Here is a 25,165-nt window from a genome sequence, read left to right on the forward strand (position 1 = left end):
AGATGTTAAAACAGTGAAAACATCGTCTTGACCGAGATGGCAGTTGAGTCTACCTAGCCCAGGGGGTTTAACCTTTAACTTGGGGTGCACAGACTGACGAAGTGTTCATGGATACATTTCACAGGATTTCATGTACTTAGATGTGAAAAAAAAACTTTTTTTTTTCTTTTTAAAGAGGGAGGGAGAGAGAGCGCACCTGCATGTGCAAGGTGGGGGTGGGGGTGGAGGCTGGGGGACGCAGAGGGAGAGAGAATCTCAAGCAGACTCCCAGCTGAGCAGGAAGCCCATGACTCTGAGATCATGACCTGAGCTGAAATCAAGAGCCAGTCACTTAACCGACTGAGCCACTTAGGCGCACCTAAAAAAATCTTCACTTTCACTAGCTTCTAACTGGAACTGGGCGCTTCCTTTCATTGTGAATGTAGGCGACAAATCACAGAAGTTACTGTGTACCTGTGCCACCATCCCCTGTAGAAATCAGATATTTTCATATTACATTACAGTTGTTCAGGGATCTCACAGTTTTTTAAAGCTCACCACTACCTCAACTGACAGTAACTATCACACTTGCTAATAGTTGCTACTTAATAAAAATATATATTATGTCACAAATTTGGGTTTTTTTCCTCCAATGTGCTGATGGCTTCCTTTTCTTTAAAATTCTGTAATTGGTTTTCTTTGTGATACAATATGTTTTTTAAGCTTTAAAAAATATTATTCTAGGGGCGCCTGGGTGGCTCAGTCATTAAGGGTCTGCCTTCGGCTTAGGTCATGATCCCAGGGTCCTGGGATGGAGCCCGGATTGGGCTCCCTGCTGTGCGGGAAGCCAGCTTCTCCCTCTCCCACTCCCCCTGCTTGTGTTTCTCTCTCGCTGTCTCTCTCTCTCAAATAAATAAAATCTTTTTTAAAAAAATTAAAAAAATAAAAAATATTATTCTAGAAAGAGGTTTATGGGTTTCAGCAGACTTTTGAGATTTACATCTCAAAAAAGGTTAAGATTTCTGCCAGCAGCCATAGATTTGGAGATTCAAGTAAAATGGACTCACCTTTCCCCCAACCAATATCCCCTTCACAATTCCTGTGACTTCCTCATGGCTTACATTCCCTTACATTCAAAGTACCCACAGAGCTTTGTCTTAGCTGCATCTCTCCCCCATTCTCCATGTCCAACAAGGACCCCCTTTCCTTGATTTCCCCCAAACCCCTTGATACATGTCTTTAGATCCAAGGCGGGAAAGCAGTAGGGTGGGGATTAGAAGGTGCAGAACATGGCAGAAGACTGTGGACTGAACATTGGGTCTCCCAAGAGTTCTTGAAAAGTCCCTGGGGGCCACCTGTCACAAGGAAAGACATTCTCATGAGCAAGTAGCAGCCCCTGCAATGGGATTTCTCTCCTCCTCACATAATGTTCTTGAGCTGCAGCCAACCCCAGGATTCCAATTCATCATTTACTTGGACCCATTTAACATGTTCGTGCTCTCATCCCTGCCCGCCGCGTCCAAGCATGGAAGATTTTGACTTCATGATAACAGAGAGTTTTCTCTGAGGGGACCTCGGCTAGCAATGAAAGGAGTCATTATTTTTCCTCATTCTTGTACAGTTTACAGGAATCTGAAGGTAATGCAAGAAACTTGTATTTTAGAGCTCATTATGGGTGAGTTTGAGTGTTCACTCTCCTTTACCATTCTGTGGGAATGTTTGAAAACATTGCTTTGGGGACTTTAATGAAGGCAGACATGGATGGAAGGAGTTGCATGCATTTGAAATAAAATCTAAACTCCTTTACAGACAACACAGTTTGTCTCCAGTGTCATCTAGCCAGTCTCCTCTTTAGTCCACTCCATTCCAGCCACATTGAACTTCTTGCTGTGCTTAGAATACTCAGAGCTCTTTTTAGCCACAGGGCCTTTGCACCTGCTGTTTCCTTTCCTTTGCACTTTGCTGTTTCCTTCTGCATTCTCCCACTGGCTCTTGCTCTTCCTTCTGATCAAATGCCATCTCATCAATGAGGCTTTTCCTGATTTCTCTTCCTGAAACGCTCCCCAACTCTGTTGATCTTTATCCCAGGACCTCTGTTTCCTTCATATCTCTTACCATAATCTAATTATTTTATTTGTTACTTTTTAATATCTGTTTTCCCCAGGTTTAAAAGCCCCATGATGATAGGGACTGGGACAGATTTGTTCATTGGTGCATCCCTACTACATAGCACTGTGCTTGTCTTTCAGTAGAATCTCAATAAATACTCATGGAATGAATGATTGGATTTAGTGTAAGGTATAGTTTGGTTCCCAAAGGGGTCCCTGAGGATGTAAAAATTTCCTTGTCAAAGGAATGCAGTTATAATAGCAGAAACATGCATGGGGTTGATATTTTAGATCAAGGAGACCTTCTTGTGTGACGTTTTTTCAGTTAGCACTGTCTGATTTGCTAACCCAGAGAGCTGACAGGGCTCTTTTTGGAGAAGATAAAAAACCAAAACAAAACAAAACCCCTTGAAGACAAAAGATTACCCCTTGGGGGGCCTTTGTACTGTTTGGACAGCCAGAGAAATTAATTGGAAGAGGGGAGCTATACATCCAAGAGATGCTTGTTTCCAAAGTTCTAGTATCAGAACAGTAAAGAATGAGTCCACAGTTTGCCACATATCAGACTATCAAAGACATGGTCATTAATCATTGTGTGATGACTTTTGGGCTGATTCTGTTTTAAATAAATTTTTTTTCTTCAATCCACAGGTCGCAGTTTTTGTCTGCTTGAACACACATGGCTTTGTTACGAAAAAGTAAGATTACAGCTTTTGACAATCATGATTATTAAAAACAGATATTCTAAAAGACTGTTTTGATGCTAGATCTTGGATTTTTTTTAAAAAAATCCTCTTTGATTTTCATGGATCGTTTTCCCACATGCAATACTTGGCATTATCATTTCAGGATGATGCCTGTGGAAAGTTGTTAAGTATTTTGTCCAGACATAGATTTATCCTGAGAGGGGTCATACATTTCTATAAAATTTATAAATATAACTCATTTTCTCATTTTAAATAAATATTCATGTTCCTATTTAATTCAGCAGTTGTAATTTCATGTTCCTATTCTTAAATTATATTATCTTCAGATCCCATCAAAACCTGGATTTGCCCTTGATTTCAGATATAGCAGTTTGTGAACCTGGGAGAGAAACATAGTTATCTAATTGTGTTGCTGTTAGCCTCAGGGTAGAATTGCCTGATGTAGCAGATGAAAAGACAAGATATCCAGTTAGATATGAATTTTAGATTATCTATGAATGATATTTTAGCATAAGTATATCCCAAATATTGCATAAGACATACTTATACTAAAAAAAATAAAATAAAGGTGGTAGTAGACATTGAGTTGCTTCCCCACACTGGCTGTGGCAGGTAAATGTTAATCAGACGTATTGATAAACTACAGGACTTTGTTCCTTATTTTCTATTTCTCTATAGTTTGGTATTAAATTGAGTCTAGTATCCGGTTGTCTCTGGCTGCATCTGACAATCCAGAAAGGCAGAGGGGAGCTGGATGTTAGCACAGGAGAATCCTTGAGCCTCAGAATGTAGCTTTGGAAGACATCTGTAGAGAATGACTCCTTCCTTTTACAAATGTGAAGACAAAGGCCTAGGAGCCAGAAAATAGCTCAGTATGAGGCCAATAAATGTAAATACCTTGATGCACAAAAGTAGGAAATGATAACATATAACAATTGTAACGTGTTTACTGGGCCTACGTTGCCTTCATTAACTCTCAAAACCCCCCTGTGAGACAATGACTAATATTACAATTACACTCCTCATGGAGCAGATGAGCAAACTGAGGCTCAGAGAGATTCAGTGACCTGTCCAAAGCCACACAGCTAAGAGGTGATAGAAACAAGATTTGAATCACACTTGAAATCCTAGCCCCTTCCTCTCCTACCAACATTTTCCAGACTTCAGGTACTTGTGCTCCATGTAGAGCAATGCACACCTTCTCAATTTTTCATCATCTGTGTTTCTTCTGTCCTATGCATGACTTAACAATTTTCTTTAAGTTGACTCATTTAAAAAAGTATGTGTACTTTATAATAGAAAGTGTATATCCTTACTGTAAGTAGAATAAGCTATCTCGTATCATAAAAAGAAGTTGATTATACAAATATATACGATTAGAACAATGTTATTCAATCCTGGGTTGCTTTTGTTGTCGGCCTGCACCTGAAATTAAACTGATTTCTCACGCTGTGATTTAATGTTACTTAATGCCATGATCATGAACCTCCTAAACCACCTCATGTACAATCACATGGCATGTGCTCAATATTAGGACAACACTGTCCTATATTACTTGTGCTTCTCAGTAGATCCCAAGGGCGAGCGTCATTGTTCTGGAACAGATGGTCCTGGATGCTGGGAACTAGAAGAGGTATTTAGGTCTTCTGGCTTCTCACTCAGGGCAAGAATTTTCAGTACGTCATCCTTGACCAGTGGTTGAATTAACCGAGAAGCTGTGTTATAATAGCTGAGAACCTGTACTCATAAGAAGTACTGGCTCATCATAAGCATCATATAAATGTTGGCTATTCATTCAAACAAAGTATTCATGCACAGAAAGTGGCTCCAGAGGGAGCATCATACATGCACTAAGGTTGTAGCCTCTGCCATCAGACTGCCAGGGTCCTCCTTAAACTCCATCTCCGTATCCTTGAGCATCAACAGCATCCTGGCTTAACCCTTTATGCACATGCCATCTGCTTAAAGGTCCCAGACCACCACTGCTATGTATGTCAGGGAAGGCATCTGCTCCTAAGACTATTCTAAACTTTCCCCAAATTTCAGCTTGATAGGTTACACTTGAATGTGTTTCTGTTTTTATTTCAGTTAATCAGGTGTTGCTGTTCCTTCTGATTGTGACCCTCTGTGGGATCCTGTATAAGAAAGTTCATAAGGGAACTGTGCTCAGGAATGAAACAGGTATGCTAACTGAAATAAGCCAATCCCAAAAAGACAAATACTATGTGATTCTTCTTATATGAGGTACTTAGATAGTCAAAATCATCCAGACAGAAAGTATAATGGTGGTTGCCAGGGGCTGGGGGGGGGAAGGGGATAGGGAGTTCTTGCTTAATGGGTATAAGTTGTAGTTTTATAAAATGAGTTTATAAAACTCCCGTTTTGTAAGAGTTATGGGGATGGATGGTGGCGAGAGTAGTACCACAGTGTGAATGTATTTAATACACTGAACTGTGTACTTAGAAATGGTAAAGATGAGAAATTTTATGTGTTTTTTACCACAATAAAAAGAATTTTAAAAAAAAGCAGATAAGTAAGCATGTATAATCCATCAAGATAGGGTACCTGGGACTGCGGTTTAAATGCATTCCTTTGATTCCTTTCAGTAGCTGGGTTCAGAGACAAGCCACAATTTGGTCAGATCCCAAGGACCTGCTCGTAGAATATCCACCCAAGGCCAACTTCTCAGTAATGTTCTAGAATGATCAGTGCTACTCAAACTTTAGCACATATAAGAATCACGATTACAGTTGGTTAAAACACAATACTTGGACCCACCCTGAGAAATTTTGAGCTAGTAGATATGGGGTGAGGCCTGAGAATTTGCACTTCTAATAAGCTCCCAGTGACACTTGGTTTTTGGACAACACTTTGGGTGGCTTGCTTTACATCTGTCCTTTGAGTCTCTCAAAATCTTGGTTATGAAAATTGCCTTCTCTCTCTTCTCCCTGCTGGTTCATTCCCATCAGTACACAAATAGCCTCAGAATTCTCAACTTAAAAAAGCTCCTGTATTGACCCTATATTCTCTTCCAGCTGTGCCGAGGAGCCCAATTTCCCTCCCGAGGGGTGAATTGCTTGAAATGGCACCTTTACAACCTCCGAACACACAAAATCAACCCACACAAAAATTAAGAAACACTGATAGCAAGTATATTATGTTATGTTATATTATGTTATATTATGTTATTTATAAAGATTTTATTTTTAAGTAATCTTTACACCTACTGTGGGGCCCAAACTCACAACCCTGAGATCAAAAGTCTCACACTCCTCCAACTGAGCCAGCCAGATGCTCCTATTTTTAGATAATTTAATTTTTATATTAATCAAACAAATACATTTATGGAAAATGCAGAAGAGAAAAAATATTACCTGTTGTCGTATCAGCCAAAGACAAATACAGTTAATATTTTGGTGCATTATATACATTCACCTCACACTATTTTTCTTTTCTTTTTTTTTTTAAAGATTTTATTTATTTATTTGAGAGAGAGAGAATGAGAGATAGAGAGCACAAGAGGGAAGAGGGTCAGCAGGAGAAGCAGACTCCCCGCTGAGCAGGGAGCCCGATGCGGGACTCGATCCCAGGACTCCAGGATCATCACCTGAGCCGAAGGCAGTCGCTTAACCAACTGAGCCACCCAGGCACCCTCTCACACTATTTTTCTTAAGCCAGCTTAGGCACTGGACATACAACAATGAAAAAAAAAAACAATGTCCCTGTTCTCACAAAGCTGACTTACCTTAATATAAAAAATTCATTTAAAAAAAACAGTTAAGGGGTACCTGGATGGCTCAGTCAGGTAAGCATCTGACTTTGGCTCAGGTCATGATCCCAGGGTCCTAGGATCGAGCCCCACATAGGGCTTCCTGCTCAGTGGGGAGTTTGCTTCTCCCTCTTCCTCTGTCCCTTTCTCCTGCTCATACTCTCTCGTGCTCTCTCTCCCCCCCCCAAAAAAAGTTAAAAACGTGTAATCTGGTCTAAATGAACATGAGGAGCATCTGGAAAGAGAATGACTTCACATAAAGACCTGTATACAAATGTTTCTAGGACATTATTCTTTGTAGCCATGAACTGGAAACAATCCGCATGTGAATCAACTAATGAGTAAATAAAATGTAGTATATTGACACAGTGGAGTCCTTTTCAACAGTAAAAAGGAACACAGTAATGTGTGCTCCCCTGTGGATAAACCTCCCAGAGATTATGCTACATGAAAGAAGCCAGACCTGAAAGCCCACATATTATACAGTTCTGTGTATAGAAATCTCTAGAAAAGGTAAATCTACAGAGACATAAAAGAGAGCTCTGGTTTCCTGGACCTGGGAGTGGGAGTGGATTGACGGCAACCCAGTGAAGGGAACTTTTCACGGAGGTGAGATTGTTCTAAAATGGTGATTGTGGTTGTGCAACTCTATCAATTTACTAAAAATCATGGAACTGTATACCTACAGTAGCAAATTTTAAGAAAATTCCAAAATTTCCAAATTTTAAGAAATCTGTATTAGCCTAGGTTGCCTTAACAAAATACCACAGACTAGGTGGCCTAAACAAAAGAAATTTATTTTCTCACAGCTCTTAAGGCTGGAAGTCTAAGATCCAGGTGCTCCCAGCATTCGTTTCTCCCAAGACTTCTCTTCTAGGCTCACAGTTCTCCCCATGTCCTCAGATGACCTTTTCTGAGTGTTTACATCTCTGATGTCCCTGCCTCTTCTTATAAGGACACCAGTCATACTGGATTAAGCCTCAAGCTAAGCCGCATTTTTCACTTAATTGTCCTTTAAAGGCTCTGTCTTCGAATGCAGTCACATTCTGAGGTAGTAGGAGTTAGGGCTTCAATATATGAATTTACACAATTCAGTCCATAACAATAAATTATGCCTCAATAGAGGAAGGAAGCCATACAAGGTCAAAAGTTGTCTGAACTTCAAGTTCTTTCCTCCTCACCCTTCATTCACTCCCTGCCCATAAACCAACACATTTGGCCAGTTGAATCCCACAGCAAACTCCTTTCTCCACAGAGAGAAATGAATAGCTTTTATAACAGCTGTTAAAACAACTGTTAGGAAATGCACATCCTGGCTCATTAATTAGCCATATACCAATAAACAAAGTGTTTGGAGCACATGAATGGATCCAGTGTCATATTTTTATCCCATGCAGTGTTAAATAAAAAAAGAATCAGTGTTATGAACTACTATTCAAAAGAATATAGTGTTGACATGGAAAGATGGCTGTGCTATGTTAAGTGGAAAATGCCAAGTTGCAGAAAACCATGAAAAGTATGATTTCATTTTGGTTTTAAAATAATACATGTAAGTGGTATATTTCCTTTTGGAATAACATGAAGAAGGATTTGAGAGGCACACATTACACCCGTAACAGAGATCTGCCTTTGGAATTGGAGTGGAGAGGTCTGAAGAAAATCATCAGGGTTTATTGGAATTTGGGGCTGGGATTTTTTTTTTTTTTAAGATTTTTTATTTACTTATATGAGAGAGAGAGAGAGAGAACAGGAGCGGGGTGAGGGGCAGAGGGAGAAGGAGGGAGCCCCATGCGGGGCTCGATCCTGGGACTCCAGGATCAAGACCTGAGCTGAAGGCAGACGTTTAAACTGACTGAGCCACCCAGGTGCCCCTGGGATTCTTTCCAAGAAGTGCATATTAATATATATATATTTAAAGATTTTATTTATTTATTTGACATATTAATATTTTTAATAGACTTTATTTTTGGGGTGCCTTGGGTGCCTCAGTCGTTAAGCGTCTGCCTTCGGCTCAGGTCATGATCTCAGGGTCGTGGGATCGAGCCCCACATCGGGCTCCCTGCTCAGCGGGGAGCCTGCTTCTCCCTCTCCCACTCCCCCGCTTGTGTTCCTGCTCTCGCTGTGTCTCTCTCTGTTAAATAAATAATTAAAATCTTAAAAAAAAAAACAAACAAAAACCATCCCCTGCCCTATGGTACATTAGTGACAAGTGATGAACTTCCATGGGCACGTCATTCTTACCCAGTGTCCACAGTTTACACCTTTCGGGTTCACTCCTGGTGTTGTACATGGGCTGTGAGAAATGTATAATGACATTTATCTACCATTCTAGAAAATAGAAACAGTGAAACTCCTCTGTGCTCCACCTATTCCATATTAACTTTTGTATTTTTTAAGACAGTAACTCAAAGAACTAGTGGTATAAGGTGATGTCCAGAAGCCCTGTAAAGTCACATGCTGAAGAAAAGCACAGTGCCATTTTGTGTATTCTCCTGATAATAACATTTGATGTAATCTCCTGATAATTTAGCTGGTGATTAACTCCCTGGCCCATTTGAAGTGAGGCAAGTTTACATGATTGGCTAAAAAGATCCTAATTTAAATGGGATTCAGAGACTTGGCGTTGGGAGAGCATACATTTCACTTTTTCTAGGAATGGGCGTGGTCTGATAAGTGCTGCTTGTGGGAATGGACTAGTGCAATGGAATACATTTCTAGTCCATACTACCATCAGTATGGTGTTTTCTTAGAGATTTTAGGGCACCAAGCAGCTAAATCTTTTGATGAATTGGCTTAGGCACCAATTGGCACAACAGATTCAAAAACAGTGGATGATTCCCCCAAGAAGCTGCAAGGATGAAACATTCGTGAAGAATTTATAGTTGGTAAATCGTTCCCCCCACCCCGCCACTTTCTCCAGTGTGCCTTCATCCATATTCTGTCCAGGGAAGACTTCTTGGCAGAGAGCAGTGTTTTTGGCTTGGGTTAGCTTCCAGCTCCTCTGACTGGCAGAGACTCCTAAGAAGTGTGGCAGATGAGCTATAAACTTGGTGTTTGACCCCTTGGGGTGGCCCTATTTCCTGGGGATACCTTCCTCCTCCCTTATTCTGCCTGTTGCCTGACAGGCTGGCTCTGCCCCAGCTTTCCAGCCCTTCTCTCTCTTTCTTTGCGCCTACAAGTAGTCCAGGAATCATTCCTCCAAAGCCCTGTTCTGTAAGATCTACACATCAATTCAGTTAAATCCAGCAAACTTTTATTAAGTGCTTCCTAGGTGCCAGACTCCGTGGGGATAATATAATGAGCTCATAGTCTAGCGGGGGAGACAGACACATGAATAGATGCTTTGTGTGCAGTGGAGTAAGTGCTCAAAGAGAGGTATTTAATAAATTCACCCATCCATTCATCCATCCCTCCCTCCAAAGTGGATTGGGAATCTACCATGTTCCAGGCACTATGCTAGCTGCAAGTGAGCAGACAGAGATGAACAAGTTACTGTCCCGGCCCTCATGGAGCTCCCAATGTAATGAGAGAGAAAGGAAAGACATGCAACCCAAAAAATTGCAATGCAGCTGCTAAATCCAGCCACAAACAAGACCAAAGTGAGCACAGATAGGGGGTGAGCTAATTTGTGTAAGGAGCTGTTAAGGCTTCCCTGAGGGTCTGATCTAGACTGATGGTGTCAGAGTTAGCCATGCAGGAAAAGGTGGAAGGAACGTTCCAGGCATCAGGAACGGTGTGTGCAAGGGCACTGAGGAAAGGGACAACCTGCCTGGTACAGTGTTCAGGGGACCACAAGTAGTTTGGTATTGCTGGAATGGAAGGAGTCAAAGCTAGGGAAGTGAGCAGGGGCTGGATCGTGAGGCACCCTGTGTGCCAGGCAAAGGAAGGTAGCTTTACCTTATGGGAACCCCTGAAGGATGGGAAGCAGTGAAGAAACATAGTCAGATTTGCATTTGGGGCAGTTCACTTCACTGCCTGAAAGTAACATGCCACATGATTAGGAAACCTCCCCAAGATGACAGTTTAGTCCAAAAGGAATAATCCCTTAGGAAATATTTTCTTTTGGGGCACCTGGGTGGCTCAGTCGTTAAGCATCTGCCTTCCACTCAGGTCATGATCCCAGGGTCCTGGGATCGAGCCCCGCATTGGACTCTCTGCTCAGCAGGAAGCCTACTTCTCCCTCTCCCACTCCCCCTGCTTGTGTTCCCTCTCTCCCTGTGTCTCTCTCTGTCAAATAAATAAAATCTTTAAAAAAAGAGAAATATTTTCTTTTTTGTTTATAAAAATAACCATAGTTACTTTAGAGAATTTGGAAAACACAAGAGATGCAAATAAGGAAATTGAAATCACTCATAATTCCATAAACAGATGTAGATCCATTTGAAAATGTCTGTATATATCACATTGGGATAATATGCTAGATGAGATTCGTGTGGTGATTTTGTGCACCAAATGCTAGAGAGAATTTTGTATTCTTTTCCTCCTTAACATTGTATTATGAGCATTCTCTCATGTCACTAAAGATACTGTGAAAACAAACTTATTCTCGTGGTGGACATGTCCAATGTGGTGGCCAGCCTGTGAAGAGACGTAGGAGGAGAAGGGGTAGACGCTTCCATGTTCCTTAAGTTATACAAAGCACAGGTCCTGGTAGTTAGTTTAATATATATTTGTTGGATTAAATATCAGCTAGAACTACCCTGCATCTGAGTGGTATTTTGCAAAAAGTATCTGTAAAGAGAGAGCAAGCTTTAAGTAAAAACCAGAAGGGCATCTGATTGTGGGTACTCTACATACTGATAATTACTATCCTTCATCCTGGAAAACTATATTGTGGTGCCAAAATGTGATGTTATATCACCAGTTTTTTATATCACAGCCACAGCTCAAGAGAACAATCAATTACTCATCTTGTACATTAGTCATGCTCTTTCATTTACCTCCTTTCTCTTGCTGTCAAATTTACAGACACTTGACTAGAGGGTGGATAAGAGAAGGAAGATCACAAGCAGTAGGTTTCATAGCAGCATAGGCAGGGTAAATATCCCAGTTTAGGAAAGAGTTGAGGAGCTGAGGAACTGTCGAATCGAATGAGGCTTTCAGTTCTTCACATATTTTTCAACTGTGTATCTGTGTTAGGCTATCTGATTGGCTTCTGTAAGAGAGCTCCAAAATAATAGTGCTGAAGCAAAACAGAGGTTTATTTTCTCTCTCAAGGTCAAAGTGTGATGTGTCCTTTCTACAGTCATCCAGATCAAGTTTCCTTCTCTCTTGGGGTTTTGGTGTCCTCCACAGGTAGCTTCCATCTTGGGGCCCAAGATGGCTGCCCTGAGTCCTGTCATCATATCCCCATTCCAGACAATGGGAAGGGGGAAAGGAAGAGGGGAGGCCAGCACATTGCTTTCAAAGACAAACCCAGTAGTCGCCCACATACCTGCACTAACCTCCCATTGGTCAGAACTTGATCACACAGACTTGCAAGGGAGTCTGAGAATCGTGGTTGGCTATGTGCCAGCTAAAATTCCAGTGTTCTTTTTCTAAGAGAAGAGGAGACTGGGTGTTGGAGAATAGTTGGCAGTCTCTACTACCCTATGCTGTCTTCCCCCAGGAGTGTGGAAGACACCTGGCCCTACTATGAAATTCCTTCATGTTCTAAGACACTGATTTTGATGTTTCCAGACGAGGACTCTGAACCTCCTGAGGAAATGGAGGAGGAGATTCCTGTGGTGATTTGTGCTGCGGCGGGCAGAATGGGTGCCACCATGGCTGCCATCAACAGCATCTACAGCAACACTGACGCCAACATTCTGTTCTACGTCGTTGGACTCCGGAACACTCTGTCTCGAATCCGGTAATTTGTGCACTATAGACTTTGGAGTTTTCTGCTTTTTTTTTTTTCATCTTTCTTATCTTTCCTTAAATGGATTTCCCTATGTTTTGGGTTTGATACATGTCATTTGAATTAATGAGAGGATGACCTGAGGTTTACTTGGCGACCTGACGAATGTGTTGCCTCGCTAAGGAAGTTGCAGCAAAGCCTCATTTATCTGGTTGTTCAAGGCATCGTTCTGCTGAAGCGAATTGTCTAATGAACCAAAGAATTGCAGTCCTTAAGCAGGTTCTGTGGAAGTCTTTCTTTCTAAAATGGTTTCTCTTTTCTCTGCTTTCTTAACCTGGAAGGATAGTAATATAGTATCATTTTAATATGACCCAGAATCATCACTGATTATAATTTTTTATTTAATTTAATTTAATTTATTTTTTTAAAGATTTTATTTATTTATTCATGAGAGACAGAGGGAGAGAGAGAGAGAGAAGCAGAGGGAGAAGCAGGCTCCCAAGGAGCAGGGAGCCCGATGCAGGACTCGATCCCAGGACCCTGGGATCATGACCTGAGCCGAAGGCAGACGCTTAACCATCTGAGCCACCCAGGTGCCCTGATTATAATTTTTTAAAGAATTTATTTATTTATTTGAGATAGAGTGAGAGAGAGAGAGCACAAGCAGGGGGGAGGGGCAGAGGGAGAGGGAGAAGCAGGCTCCCCCCTGAGCAGGGAAATGGACGCTGGGCTTGATCCCAGAACCCTGGGATCATGACCTGAGCCGAAGGCAGATGCCTGACTGACTGAGCTACCCAGGCACCCCATTATTATAATTTTTGAACTGCAAAGCAATCTGTTTCCTATCACACAACACACTAAAAAAATAAGTTGGGAATGGATTTAGAAGAGATAAATAGAAAATCAAATTTTAAAGTATTATAAAAATGTGGGATAATTATATAATTTTGCTATGGAAAATGACTGTGAGCACAAAAACCATAAGGAAAAAATGGACAGATTTTACTGCATAATATTTAAAAACTTTATTTATTTATTTATTTATTTATTTATTTAATTTTTAGAGAACCCAAGTTTTGGGATTAACAGACAAGGCTTTATTCATTTACTTATTTTAAAGATTGCATTTGTTTATTTATTGAGAGAGAGCATGAACTGGGGGAGGGGCAGAGGGAGAGGGAGAAACAGACTCCCCACTGAGCAGGGAGCCAGAAGAGAGCCTCAATCCCAGGACCCTGGGATCATGACATGAGCTGAAGGCAGATACCTAACTGACTGAGCCACCCAGGTGCCCCTAAACACTTTTAAATTATGAAAAACACTGTAAGTGAAATTAATCATGCAATAAATGAGGCAAAATATTTTCAACATGTATTATAGATGAAGGATTACTATCCAAAGTATAAAAAGGATTCTCACAAAAAATTTTTAAGCATACAAACATCTAGTAGAAAAATAGAAATAGAAACAAATAGAATACAAACAAACAAATCATAGAAGAAAAAATACAAATGGTCAACAAACATGAAAAGGTATTCTGTGTTACTCATAGGGAAATGCAAATTAAAATGACAATGACATAATTTTTCACTCACCGAGATGGTAAAAAATTAAAGAGGACAACAATATCCAGTGCAAGAAAATGGACATGCTCATTCTTTACTTAAACAATGTACACTTTGTAAACTGGTAAGGCATTTTGAAAGAGCAATATGGCAATGTCTAATAAAATTTGATATGCATAGAACTGCTGTAGCCACTGTGGAAGACAGTATGGAGGTTCCTCAAAAAGTTAGAAATAAAATTACCCTACAATCCAGGAATTGCACTAGTGGGTATTTACAACCAAAATACAAAAACACTAACTCAAAGTGATACATGCACTCCTACATTTATAGTAGCCTTATTTACAATAGCCAAATCAAGGAAGCAGCCTAAGTGTCCTTGGATAGATGAATGGATAAAGAAGAGGTGGTGTGTATATACAATGGAGTATTATTCAGGCATATAAAAGAATGGCATCTTACCATTTGCAATGATGTGGATGGAGTTTGATTGCATTTTGCTAAGTGAAATAAATCAGTCAGAGAAAGACAAACACCATATGATCTCACTCATGTGGAATGTAAGGAACAAAAAAAATGAACAAAGGAAAAAAGAGAGAGAGACAAACCAAGAAACAGACTCTCAACTATCGAGAACAAACTTCTGGTTCCCAGGGGGAGGTGGGTGGGGGGATGAGTGAAACAGGTGCACTTGTCATGATGAGCACCGGTACTGCATGGAAGTGTTGAATCACTATGTTGTACACCTGCAGATAATATTACACTGTATGTTAACTAATTGGAATTTTAAATTTAAAAAAATGTTATATGCATATATAACATATATAGTTTGACTCACCATACCATTTTCACTACTAGGAATCTGTTACAGCAATTCTAATACATATTACCAAAATATAGGTACAACAGTGTTAATTTCAGCATTATATGAAATAGCAAAAAAAAATGCTAACTGCTTAAATGTCCATCGATAGAAGAATATTGAAATGAACTATGGAATATGATCCAGCTATTAAAAGAGAAAGAAGGCCGTGTGGGTATACTGACAAGATCTTCGAGGCATCTTGTTAAGTGGAAGATGCACATTGCCGTACATCTCATATGGTATAATCCATTTTATGAACGTCTTATCCATTCAGGCTGCTGTAACAGAAAGCCCCAGACTGGGTAGCTTATAAAAACAGAAATGTATTTCTCTCAGTTCTGGAGGCTGTGAAGCCCAAGATCTAGGCCCCAGCCGATTCCATGTCTGGTAAGGGCCTGCTTGCTGGTTCATAGAGGGCTGCGTTTTTGTTGCCCTCCCATGGTGGAAGGGGTATGGGATTTCACTGGGGTCTCTTTTAGAAGGGCATTGATCCCATTCATGAGGGCTCCACCCTCAGGACCTAATCACCTTCTGAAGGCCACACCTCCAAATGCCATCACACTGGGGATTAGGTTTCAACATATGAATTTGGGGACGGGGGACAAAAACATTGTTTATAGCTTTAAAGATAAAAACAAAAACAAAAACAGGGGTGCCTGGCTGGCTCGGTTGGTAGAGCATGCAGTCTTGATCTCAGGGTTGTGAATTCGAGCCCCACATTGGGTGTAGAGATTACTTAAAAATAAAATCTTAAGAAAAAAAGGGGTGCCTGGGTGGCTCAGTCGGTTAAGCGCCTGCCTTTGGCTCAGGTCATGATGCCAGGGTCCTGGGATCGAGCCTCACGTGGGACTGTCTGTTCAGTGGGGAGCCTGCTTTCCCTCTCCCTCTGCCTGCCACTCCCCCTGCTTGTGCTCTCTCTCTCTGTCAAATAAATAAATAAAATCTTTTTTAAAAATCTTAAAAACAACCCAAACTGTAAATGTGTATATGTACATATATGTGTTTCTGTAAAGAAAAAGACCCAAAAGATCTCCATCTGTTAACAGTGGCCGCCTCTGGGGAGGATGGAGGGATTGGGGAGAGCAGTGATGAAGGGAAGTTCAAGGTATTTCAAGCGTTATTTCCATTATTCGGAAGGAGAATAGGGACGCCTGGGTGGCTCAGTCAGTTAAGTGTCTGCCTTCAGCTCAGGTCATGATCCCAGGACTCTGGGATCACCCTGTGTTGGGCTCCTTGCTCAGCAGGGAGGTTGCTTCTCCCTCTTCCTCTGCCCCTCACCCCATTTGTGCTCTCTCTCACTTGTTCTCTCCCTCAAATAAATAAATAAAATCTGTAAAAAAAAAAAAGGAAGAAAGAATTTTTCTTTATTTATCTTAGTAATCTCTATACCCAATGTGGGGCTTGAGCTCATGACCCCAAGAAGAAGAGTTGTATGCTCTTCCAACTGAGCTAGCCAGGCTCTCAGAGAATATATTTATGTATGACTTTTATAATTAGATTTTTAAGTCTTAGCACTATTAGGAGGTACTGAGATATGGAAGACACTTGCTCCTAATCTAAATGGTCCTTGGCTCCTGTGGGTTTTGAGGGCTTATGTTTACATTCTAGATTTTCTGTCTCATTTCTCACTCTTCTTATCATTTATTGTTGGAGATTATTCCCTTAGCCTGCTGTTAACAGCCCTGTAATTATCCGTGGGAATGAAAACTAGATAACCAAACCCCAAAGGGTAGCGTGTGTAATATGTTCTGAGCAAGGGTTTGTACTTGAACAAAAGGCATGAGCTCCAGGGCTCTGAGCAGGAACTGTCTCCCAGCTCTTGGTGGTGTAGTCCACTACCCCCCTGTTTTAAATAATTAAAAACAAAAAACCCTCTTTTCATTGAAGCATAATACAAAAACAGAATATTGCCTAAATCCTGTGTACAGCTTAGTGAGTCATCACAAAGTAAACATACCCATGTAACAACCACCACCCCGAAGTGGGATGGTCAGTCTTTTTAACTTTGCCATTCAGCCGGGTGTCCAAGGCTATCTCACAGTGGTTTAACTTGAGATCCTTTTATTTCTAATGAGTTTGAGCACTGTTTTCCCCACATTTCTTGGCCACGTAGATGTGCATGCTTGAGTCTCTCGCCATTGTTGACGTGACTTCTACCCCCCTCCGGATTTATTGAGCTATAATTGACATATAACGTTGTGTAAATGATGGGCGTTTATGGTTCAAATTTTGCAGATCTCAATGTTATTCAGAAGATCAACTCTTTTGTTGATTTTTGAGCAACAACAAACGCTTTAGTCATTGACAATCGTATTTTGAGATCATTTCTACCAAGAATTGTATTATGGATTGGAAAAAAGATAGTCATACATTGTGTGAGACTGAGAGAACACGAGGGCAGAGGGTGGGGGCAAGGAGGAGAAGGTGGGAAGCAAGGACAGGTGGGGGAACAGTGAGAGACAGAGACTCAGAGACAAGGTTAACTCCAAATCATCCTTGGAGTCCAAACAGCAGAGTAAGAATGACTTCCCTCGAGTAGGAGATTCAGAATGTCCTGCTTCATAACTTGATAAATCCGTTAGCCCATGGCAGGAACATTTTTGTTCTTCCAGTTTCCTGTGGAGATTATGTAGATCTGGGGAGATATTTGGTTATTACTATTTTGCTTCATTTCCTTTGCAGAGTTATGCGAATTAAAGGAAAAAAAGAGGAAAGATTTGAAGCCAGACCAGATAGAGGAAAAAAAAAAAAATCAGAAGGATTTATAGACTAAACTCGAAGGTTTAGACATTTTATTTTTAACTTTCTAAGGAGGCAACAGATTGACTCTGAAGCAATAGGCAAAGTGAGGAAAGGTTGGAGGTGTATACTAGAGCTTTCTTTGTGTGTGTGTGTGTGTGTTTTTTTGTCATCTCTTTAGAAAATGGATCGAACATTCTAAACTAAGGGAAATAAACTTTAAAGTCGTGGAATTCAACCCTATAGTCCTCAAAGGGAAGATCAGACCAGATTCATCAAGGCCCGAACTGCTTCAGCCTGTGAGTAGGAAACACGCCCGTGCTGGGGACAGTCTTTGGTGAGACCCTTGCTCAGTGTGGAGCACTGGCCACTGGGATGTGGATGGAATATTTCTGAAGCAGTGTTAGCTCTCCACCAAGCTCTGCTTATTTATAATTTATACCACCTGCTCCAGAAGGATTTAAGATGGTTTACATAAATATAATGAAGCTATTAAAGAAGAAATGAAGCGTAAGGAAATGTAGGATGCCTTTATGTGTGTGAATATGCCTGTAGGGGTTGGGGGTAGGGGCCAAATTGTGAGGCCAGGAAAAACTATTCCCAACCCACAGGCTGTTGTGTGTACTGCAATTGGACATTAAATTTAGCCGAGTATCCCAGTAGCTAAGGAAAAACAGTAGCATGGTTGATTATATACCTCATAGGATCAACTAAGATATTTGCAGGAGACACCCACTGTTTTCCCTAGCATTGGGAATCTTAAGGTATTTTACTGCAAGAGTTCTTACAAAAGGGACTCTTTCTTGCATAAAGAGTAGGGTTGATGGCGGGTTCACAGAAAATGTAGCCATGCTCTACATATAGCTGTCACTGAAATCCATCCTCGAAAATGTAATGAATTCTAAGCCCTTCAATGACATGACCTTTTCCCAATTCCTTATATTTATTATCAGAGCGTGAGCTGAGATGCGATTTTGGATTAAGTGGTGCGGCTAATCAAACTGCTTGACTCCCACCCTCCGCTCTTGCTTGTCTGACTTTTTTCTCGTCCAAGGAGCTAACAGGTTAAACTTGCGGCTGGGATGCCTCTGTGCCCGTGTGCGTGCGTGTGCGTGTGCATGCGTGCGTGTGTGTGCGCATGCGTGCGTGAGGCTTAGTTGACAGCCGTCAAATTACTAGTGTAGAGGAGAGCAGGCAATTTGTGGCCTGAAAGACTGACCAGGAAGGAAGCCTGTGACCCCCGCTGTAGCAGTTCACAGAGGGGAAGGTGTCCCGTCACCGTCTGGGCAGCTGTGATCTGCCAGCGCTGGTTGCGGCCCCGGGCCCCCATCCCTGGGCACCGGGACGCTGCGTTGAGGCATCTCTGCAGCCTGTTGTATCTCGCTCCGCACCCAGAGCTGAGCTGAGGCCAAGGTCAGAGCCACCCCTCCAGCGCTGGAAGACGCGGAGCCACAAGCCTCTTGCCCACCATCGCTTCCTTTGTTGTTTTAACAGCTGAACTTTGTTCGATTTTATCTCCCTCTACTTATCCATCGACATGAGAAAGTCATCTATTTGGACGATGACGTCATTGTGCAAGGTATACTCGCTGACTGCCAAGAACACTCGGAAAAGGAGCAGCTGATAAGTAGAATGACTTCCCTTCTTCATTTTCCAAATAGCTAGGCCGCCCAGTGATTTTGACTTGTGTATTCAAGTCGGGAGAATAGTAAGTGTTGTAAGTGTGGGAATAATTTGAAAACAGGGGTGGATACTCACTTCCCTGGACAGTCCAGCTGACCTTCTGAGAGCCACTGTCAAAGTCAGCAATAAATAACCTAGTAGCCTTCCCTTTCTCTGCACCCCTAGAATGTAGGGCAATAAAGTCTCCCTGATGACATTCTGAGAAGTGAGCTAAGTTTGGGTGTTTCAGTGTGGCTTTCTGTCTCCCACGTTCAAATAAGATGAGCACAGGTGTGGAAGTTACATGGCAACAGAAGTAAAGAAATCGGCCAGTGCCGATCCGAGCTTACCATCAAGTGGCTTTCTGAACAGAGACAAGCTAGATTATTAAGTCAGTCGCCACTTGAAATTGGGATCACATACTTTTCCTCCTTAGCAAAATCGGGGACTGTTTGACATTCTAAGGCTCTATCTGGCTCTAAAACAAATGCTATAATATTTTAACTCCTGGTGTTTCTAAATTCAGGTGATATCCAAGAACTCTATGACACCACCTTGGCCCTGGGCCACGCGGCAGCTTTCTCGGGTGACTGCGATTTGCCCTCGGCTCAGGACATGAACAGATTTGTGGGGCTGCAGGTGGGCTCGCTGCTTGGAGGTCCTGCCTTCGCCCTGCTGCCCCCCTCCCTTCCCTTCCCCACAGCTCACGATAATCTAACCTGGGAGAACCCTGCCCGGGAGGGGCCTGGCTGCCCGTTCCACCCCGGCTCCGTGCGTACCGAGGCTGGGGCAAGATAACCCTGCAAAGTCCCGCTCTCCTTGTCTGAAACACGGCAACAATAGTCCCTGTTTTGTTCTGTTTTTGTGAGCCGCGATGCGATAACATGATGCCCAAGTTCCAGCCTGCAGTAGTGCTCCAGAAGGGACCTTTGTTCTGTAGGTGGCTGGAACCACACTCTCTGTCCGAGATGGGGGTTTACTGTAAGAGACTCCCTGAACTTTGGGTTCTGTTTTCAGAGTTGTGATCATCGCTTTCCCCCATCCCCTTTCAATAGAGGAAAATACTGATTTTCCTCAAGGGTAAAGAGCTTCTCGCCCTGGAGGAAATGAGGAAAGTTGAACCTCTATGGACTACTGAAGCCAAAAGGATGGCTTTAAAATACAAGGTGGTGCTAAGAAGCAAATGCTGTTCTCCAAAAAAAAGTTCCGGAAATAATTTTATGTGTGGCAATAGAGATGTGACACACTTTGAGGCGTCGGCTTTCAGGCCACCCCCGACTTGGTCAAAAGCTCGGCTCTGTCACTTAGTAGGTTTGTAACCCTGGGCCAAGTTACTTACCAGTCATCTTCTCCCTCAGTTGTCCAACAGAGGTAGTAAGAGTACTTCCCTTGTAGAGTTATTGTGAGAATTAAAGTAGTTAATCCGTGGAAAGGGACTGCGTGCAATTAATGAGGTAATGTGTGCAAAGTTCCCAGAACTGCCTGGTGCCCAGAATTTGCTCATGTGTTTCCATTATTTCCCTGTTACCTTTGAGCATCACACTGAGGTGGGTTAGGACAGCTCGTGCAGGTGAAACAGTATGTCCTGCCGCATGCCACACCCATTCAGCAACTTCCTATATATGCCTGACACTGTTTTAGGTACCAGTGAGACAGTAAACAAAACTAAAATTCCTGCCTTTGTGTCGCTTACATTTTGGTGGGAAGAGACAGTCAGTAAACAAAGTATTTAACGGAGGATCAGGGTGCAGGTCGGGCTGTACGTTAAATTGGGTGATCAGGGAAGGCTCCCCTGAGGTGGTGTCGCTGAGCCTACACCTGAAAGAACTGAGGGAACCGCCTCAGCAGATATCTAGGGGAAAAACAGTCCAAGGAGAGGTAATGGCAAGTTCAAAGGTCCTGAGGCTGGAGTGTGTCTTTCTTGTATGGAAGGAACAAGGAGATCGGTGTGGCAGAGGAAAGCGGGGCGAGAACAGACGTTAGAAAGGTAATGGCAGTGGGGGCAGATGGCACAGGGCGTAGCAGCCCATTGTAGGAACTCAGGCTTTTACTCTGAGATGGGAAGCCACTGGAGAGGCTTTGAGCAGGTAAGTGACAGAAACAGAGTGGAGTTGAAAAGGGTGGCAGCAGGAACAGTTTAGGAGGAGCTTGCAGAAATCCTGTGAGTGGCAATGACAGCCTGGACCGGGAAGGTAGCAGTGTGGACAGTGTAGTTTGGAAGACGAGACCAACAGGATTTGCTGACGGATTTGGATGAAAAGTGAATGAGAAGGAACCACGGAGGACCTAACGACCCTGGGCTTTTTGCCTAATTATCTGGAAGAATGGAGTTGCCAGTAACTGAGGTGGGGCAGATTGTCAGGAAGCAGGTTTGGGACAGGACTGGGATCCGTGTTTGGATGTAAGGGGAGCTGCCTTGTTAAGCCTCCAGGAGACAGAGTTGGCAGATGTGGCAGAAGCTGGGAATCCAGAGACATCAGGACCGGCTACACGGATAGCATTTCGAGCTATGAGACTGGATGAGGCTGTCGAGGGAGTTAGTGCTAGAGACAGGAACAGGTGCTGGAAGAGAGGCTGGGGAAGGGAGAAAACCAGCCAGGGACGCTAGGAAGTGGCTGGGGACACAGTAGGAAACCCAGAAATACTGCATGGTGGTTTCAGGAAAATGACTATTTTTCAGAAACAAAACATTTGTTCAAAAGCGTATCCCATTCCTTTCTAGAATACATACATGGGCTATCTGGACTACAGGAAGAAGACCATAAAAGACCTTGGCATAAGCCCCAGCACTTGCTCTTTCAATCCGGGTGTGATTGTGGCTAACATGACGGAATGGAAGCACCAGCGCATCACCAAACAACTGGAGAAGTGGATGCAAAAAAATGTGGAGTATGTGTAAACCTCTCTACCATTTTCCATGCTTGGCAACAGAATTATTCAGTTAATTTTCTATGCATAACTCGGGTTAGAAAGATTTCACAGACACCTTAGATCAGATTTTCTTACAGAGGCGCTGATGAGAAAGAATGGGGACAAGAGATGAAAATCTAGTCTCAGATGGTATGTCAGCGGAAGGGAGATCCTGCAGTATCTTATCATGCAAACATTTTTCTAATGAACTAATAATGTAATTTTAAGTCCTCTCCTAGAAGCCTAGTGAACCTTCTCCACTGAAAATCATTTATCTCAGTTGGGTTTCTCCTTCTTACATAGATTTGTTTTTAAGAGTGATTTTATAAACTCAACTTTGTTTTTGAAGGTTGAATTTTTAAAAATGTATCATTTTTCATTGTCGAAGTTCTAAAGTAGAGGGAAAAAAACCCCTCTAACACAACCACTATTACCGTGTCGTTGTATTTCCTGTCCATCTTTTTTTATCTGGGTATTTTAAATACCATCATAACCTTGAATTTTAAGTAGTTATTCTACATAATGTAGGATCAGAATTTGATCTTCTGTATTTGCCATAAAAAAGGCTGAAAATTAAAATGGCAAAATGCTATGCTGTGAGTCTAGACAAATTATATGGGAATTCATGGTATTCTTACAATTTTGTGTAAGTCTGACAATTTTCAAAATAAAAAGTTGGGGGAAAATGAAAAACTATTGTCTTACTACATAGTGGGAGACTGTCTTACATCTTTCAAAATTAGTAGATTCTACTTTATCTGAGTCTGTGTGGCTCGAGGCCAAATGTTGCTTTTCTATTCCATTTCTTAGGGAAAATCTCTACAGCAGCTCCCTGGGAGGAGGGGTAGCCACCTCCCCAATGCTGATTGTGTTTCATGGGAAATACTCCGCAATCAACCCCCTGTGGCACATAAGGCACCTGGGTAAGTATTTTAGGGAGACAACACAAATGTGCATCTTACAGATCTGTGAGCACCAGGGGGGGACGGTGTGCTATAGCACCAGCTGCCTCAGTTCAGATCCTCCAGGCGATCTTGGAGGTGATCCATTAACCTTCGTTGCTCAGATTCTACAAATGCAGCTGATAAAAATGGCCTGAGAGGTGCGTTTCTAGGAATTCATGGGAAGCAATTAGACTCATGCTTAGCATACAGTATGTGCTCAATAAACATTACCTACTTTTACAATAGAACTTTCACTGTCAGAACTTTTCACTTGCCTTTATTGCTCTCTTGCAGTAGCTTGCAGTGGGCAAAACCAAACGAATTAGCATAATGGTTTTTGATGCATCAAGATAGCTCACAACTTCTCTTTTAAAAAGTTGATTCCTGGGCGCCTGGGTGGCTCAGTTGTTAAGCGACTGCCTTCGGCTCAGGTCATGATCCTGGAGTCCCGGGATCGAGTCCCGCATTGGGCTCCCTGCTTGGCAGGGAATCTGCTTCTCCCTCTGACCCTCTTCCCTCTCATGCTCTCTTTCTGTCTCTCTCAAATAAATAAATAAAATCTTTAAAAAAAAAAAGTTGATTCCTGACTGTGTACCATGTGAGTCTTCTATTCAGTCTTCACTGCAGGAGTGCAGGTTCTACGATATGGACCGGAATCCCAACTCTGCTATTACCTATGTTGGGCAAATTATTCAACCTTTCTGTGCCTTAGTTCTCCATTTGTAAACTGAAGCTAACAGAACCTTATAAAGTTTTTATAGGGAATAAATTACCTAATACATGTAAATTGCTTAGCACAGAGCCTGGCGCAGAAGACACATTCATTCAAACACATGGCCACAATCCCTTAGCCAAAAGCACTGGGCCAGACCTGTTTAGAAATGAGAAAGGTTTTGAATTTTAAAAAGGTAATGTGATGCATACATTTATGTTATGCAATATTCTGAGTGGGATCTAGGTTTTGCTACCAAAAAAGTTATTAAAAATCCTTTTGTTTTCAGACATTTGGGCATTATTTTAGAATTGGATGTATATTTACTAAGTATCTTCTACACTGTAAGGAACTGAGCTAGGTTTTGGTGACAAAGGTGAATATTAGTTCTAATTCTCAGAACAGCCTGCAAGGTGGTATGTCCCTTACTCTCCCTTTTAAAAGAAGGGGCACATAAAACTATAGAAGCTGGTCCTGTCTCCTCTTACTGATTCTGTACAGATTTCCTTCTGCCTCATTACCAGAATCTTCCTCGATTTTCCTGAGCATCTGTGTGCACACAGAGGCAACACAGGGAAGTTAAGGACACTAGTGTTCCATCTGGTTTGATTTATAATAATGTTGGGTTCACTGTTAGGTCAAATACCAGTATTTCCATGAAATGAATGTGCAGAAAATCCCATCAAAGTTGGAGGTCTATAAAAAAGGTTGTGTAGGAATAGTTATGCGGAGCTTAGATTGATAAGGTTAGAGCATTTTATGATCTTGAACAGAGTCTCAATCACATTTTATGAAATATCTAACTGGTAAGTAGGAAGGCGCAGAATCTTCCTAAGGGAAAGAAATCATTTTTCTTTGTAGAACAGAGACTACATCTGTGAAGGTTTTGGAATCAGGGAAGTCTGCAAAGTAAATCTACACAGAAATCATTTGAAAAATGATTCAGTTTTAGGGCGTTTTGGAAGCAGAAAGCAATGTAACACTAATGGGTATTAAGTTTGGGTCTAAGCAGGTAGGCTTAAGATTTTAAAAATGTATGATATATATTTAGTTAAAAGCAAACTGCAAGCCCATAGGGAGTCCTCCGATCATGGAGCAGACAGATGATGTCCCCAGGTGGAGACTCTAAGGCGCTTCTTCCCAAATGAGCATTTCCTTTGTAGAGTCTTTGGAAGTTGATAATTATTCCAATTATGTTACCACAGCCTGAAACACCTAGCTCCTCTTCCACGACCGCCTTCACAGCTATGTTTGTAATGGAAGATGGCTTTTTGTTTTTTTCTTGCATCATGTGAAGCTGGACTAACACACAACTCCAGCTATCCACCCTCTCTTAATTAAGGGATTTTCAGTTTTAAAAAAATAT

The 25,165-nt window shown here is 41.9% G+C and overlaps 1 protein-coding gene across 6 annotated transcripts in view; it reads left to right on the forward strand.

Moving 5' to 3' along the window:
- The window catches only part of GLT8D2 (glycosyltransferase 8 domain containing 2), a 46,995-nt gene that overhangs the window by 20,867 nt on the left and 963 nt on the right, over window positions 1-25,165 (forward strand). For 5 of the 6 annotated variants that reach the window (XM_027593805.2, XM_027593808.2, XM_027593809.2 and 2 more), the window contains 8 exons: window positions 2,739-2,785; window positions 4,883-4,975; window positions 12,243-12,414; window positions 17,753-17,870; window positions 19,066-19,150; window positions 19,760-19,872; window positions 21,956-22,122; window positions 22,954-23,066. In XM_027593805.2, the coding sequence (XP_027449606.1) occupies window positions 2,767-2,785; window positions 4,883-4,975; window positions 12,243-12,414; window positions 17,753-17,870; window positions 19,066-19,150; window positions 19,760-19,872; window positions 21,956-22,122; window positions 22,954-23,066 (880 nt within the window). In that variant the 5' untranslated portion in view covers window positions 2,739-2,766. Of the gene's footprint in view, window positions 1-2,738; window positions 2,786-4,882; window positions 4,976-5,829; window positions 5,945-12,242; window positions 12,415-17,752; window positions 17,871-19,065; window positions 19,151-19,759; window positions 19,873-21,955; window positions 22,123-22,953; window positions 23,067-25,165 lie in introns of those variants that run through there. The other variant, XM_027593810.2, reaches the window with a different exon arrangement.

The sequence above is a fragment of the Zalophus californianus genome, chromosome 9 (assembly GCF_009762305.2).
Source record: "Zalophus californianus isolate mZalCal1 chromosome 9, mZalCal1.pri.v2, whole genome shotgun sequence".
Lineage (NCBI taxonomy): Eukaryota > Metazoa > Chordata > Mammalia > Carnivora > Otariidae > Zalophus > Zalophus californianus.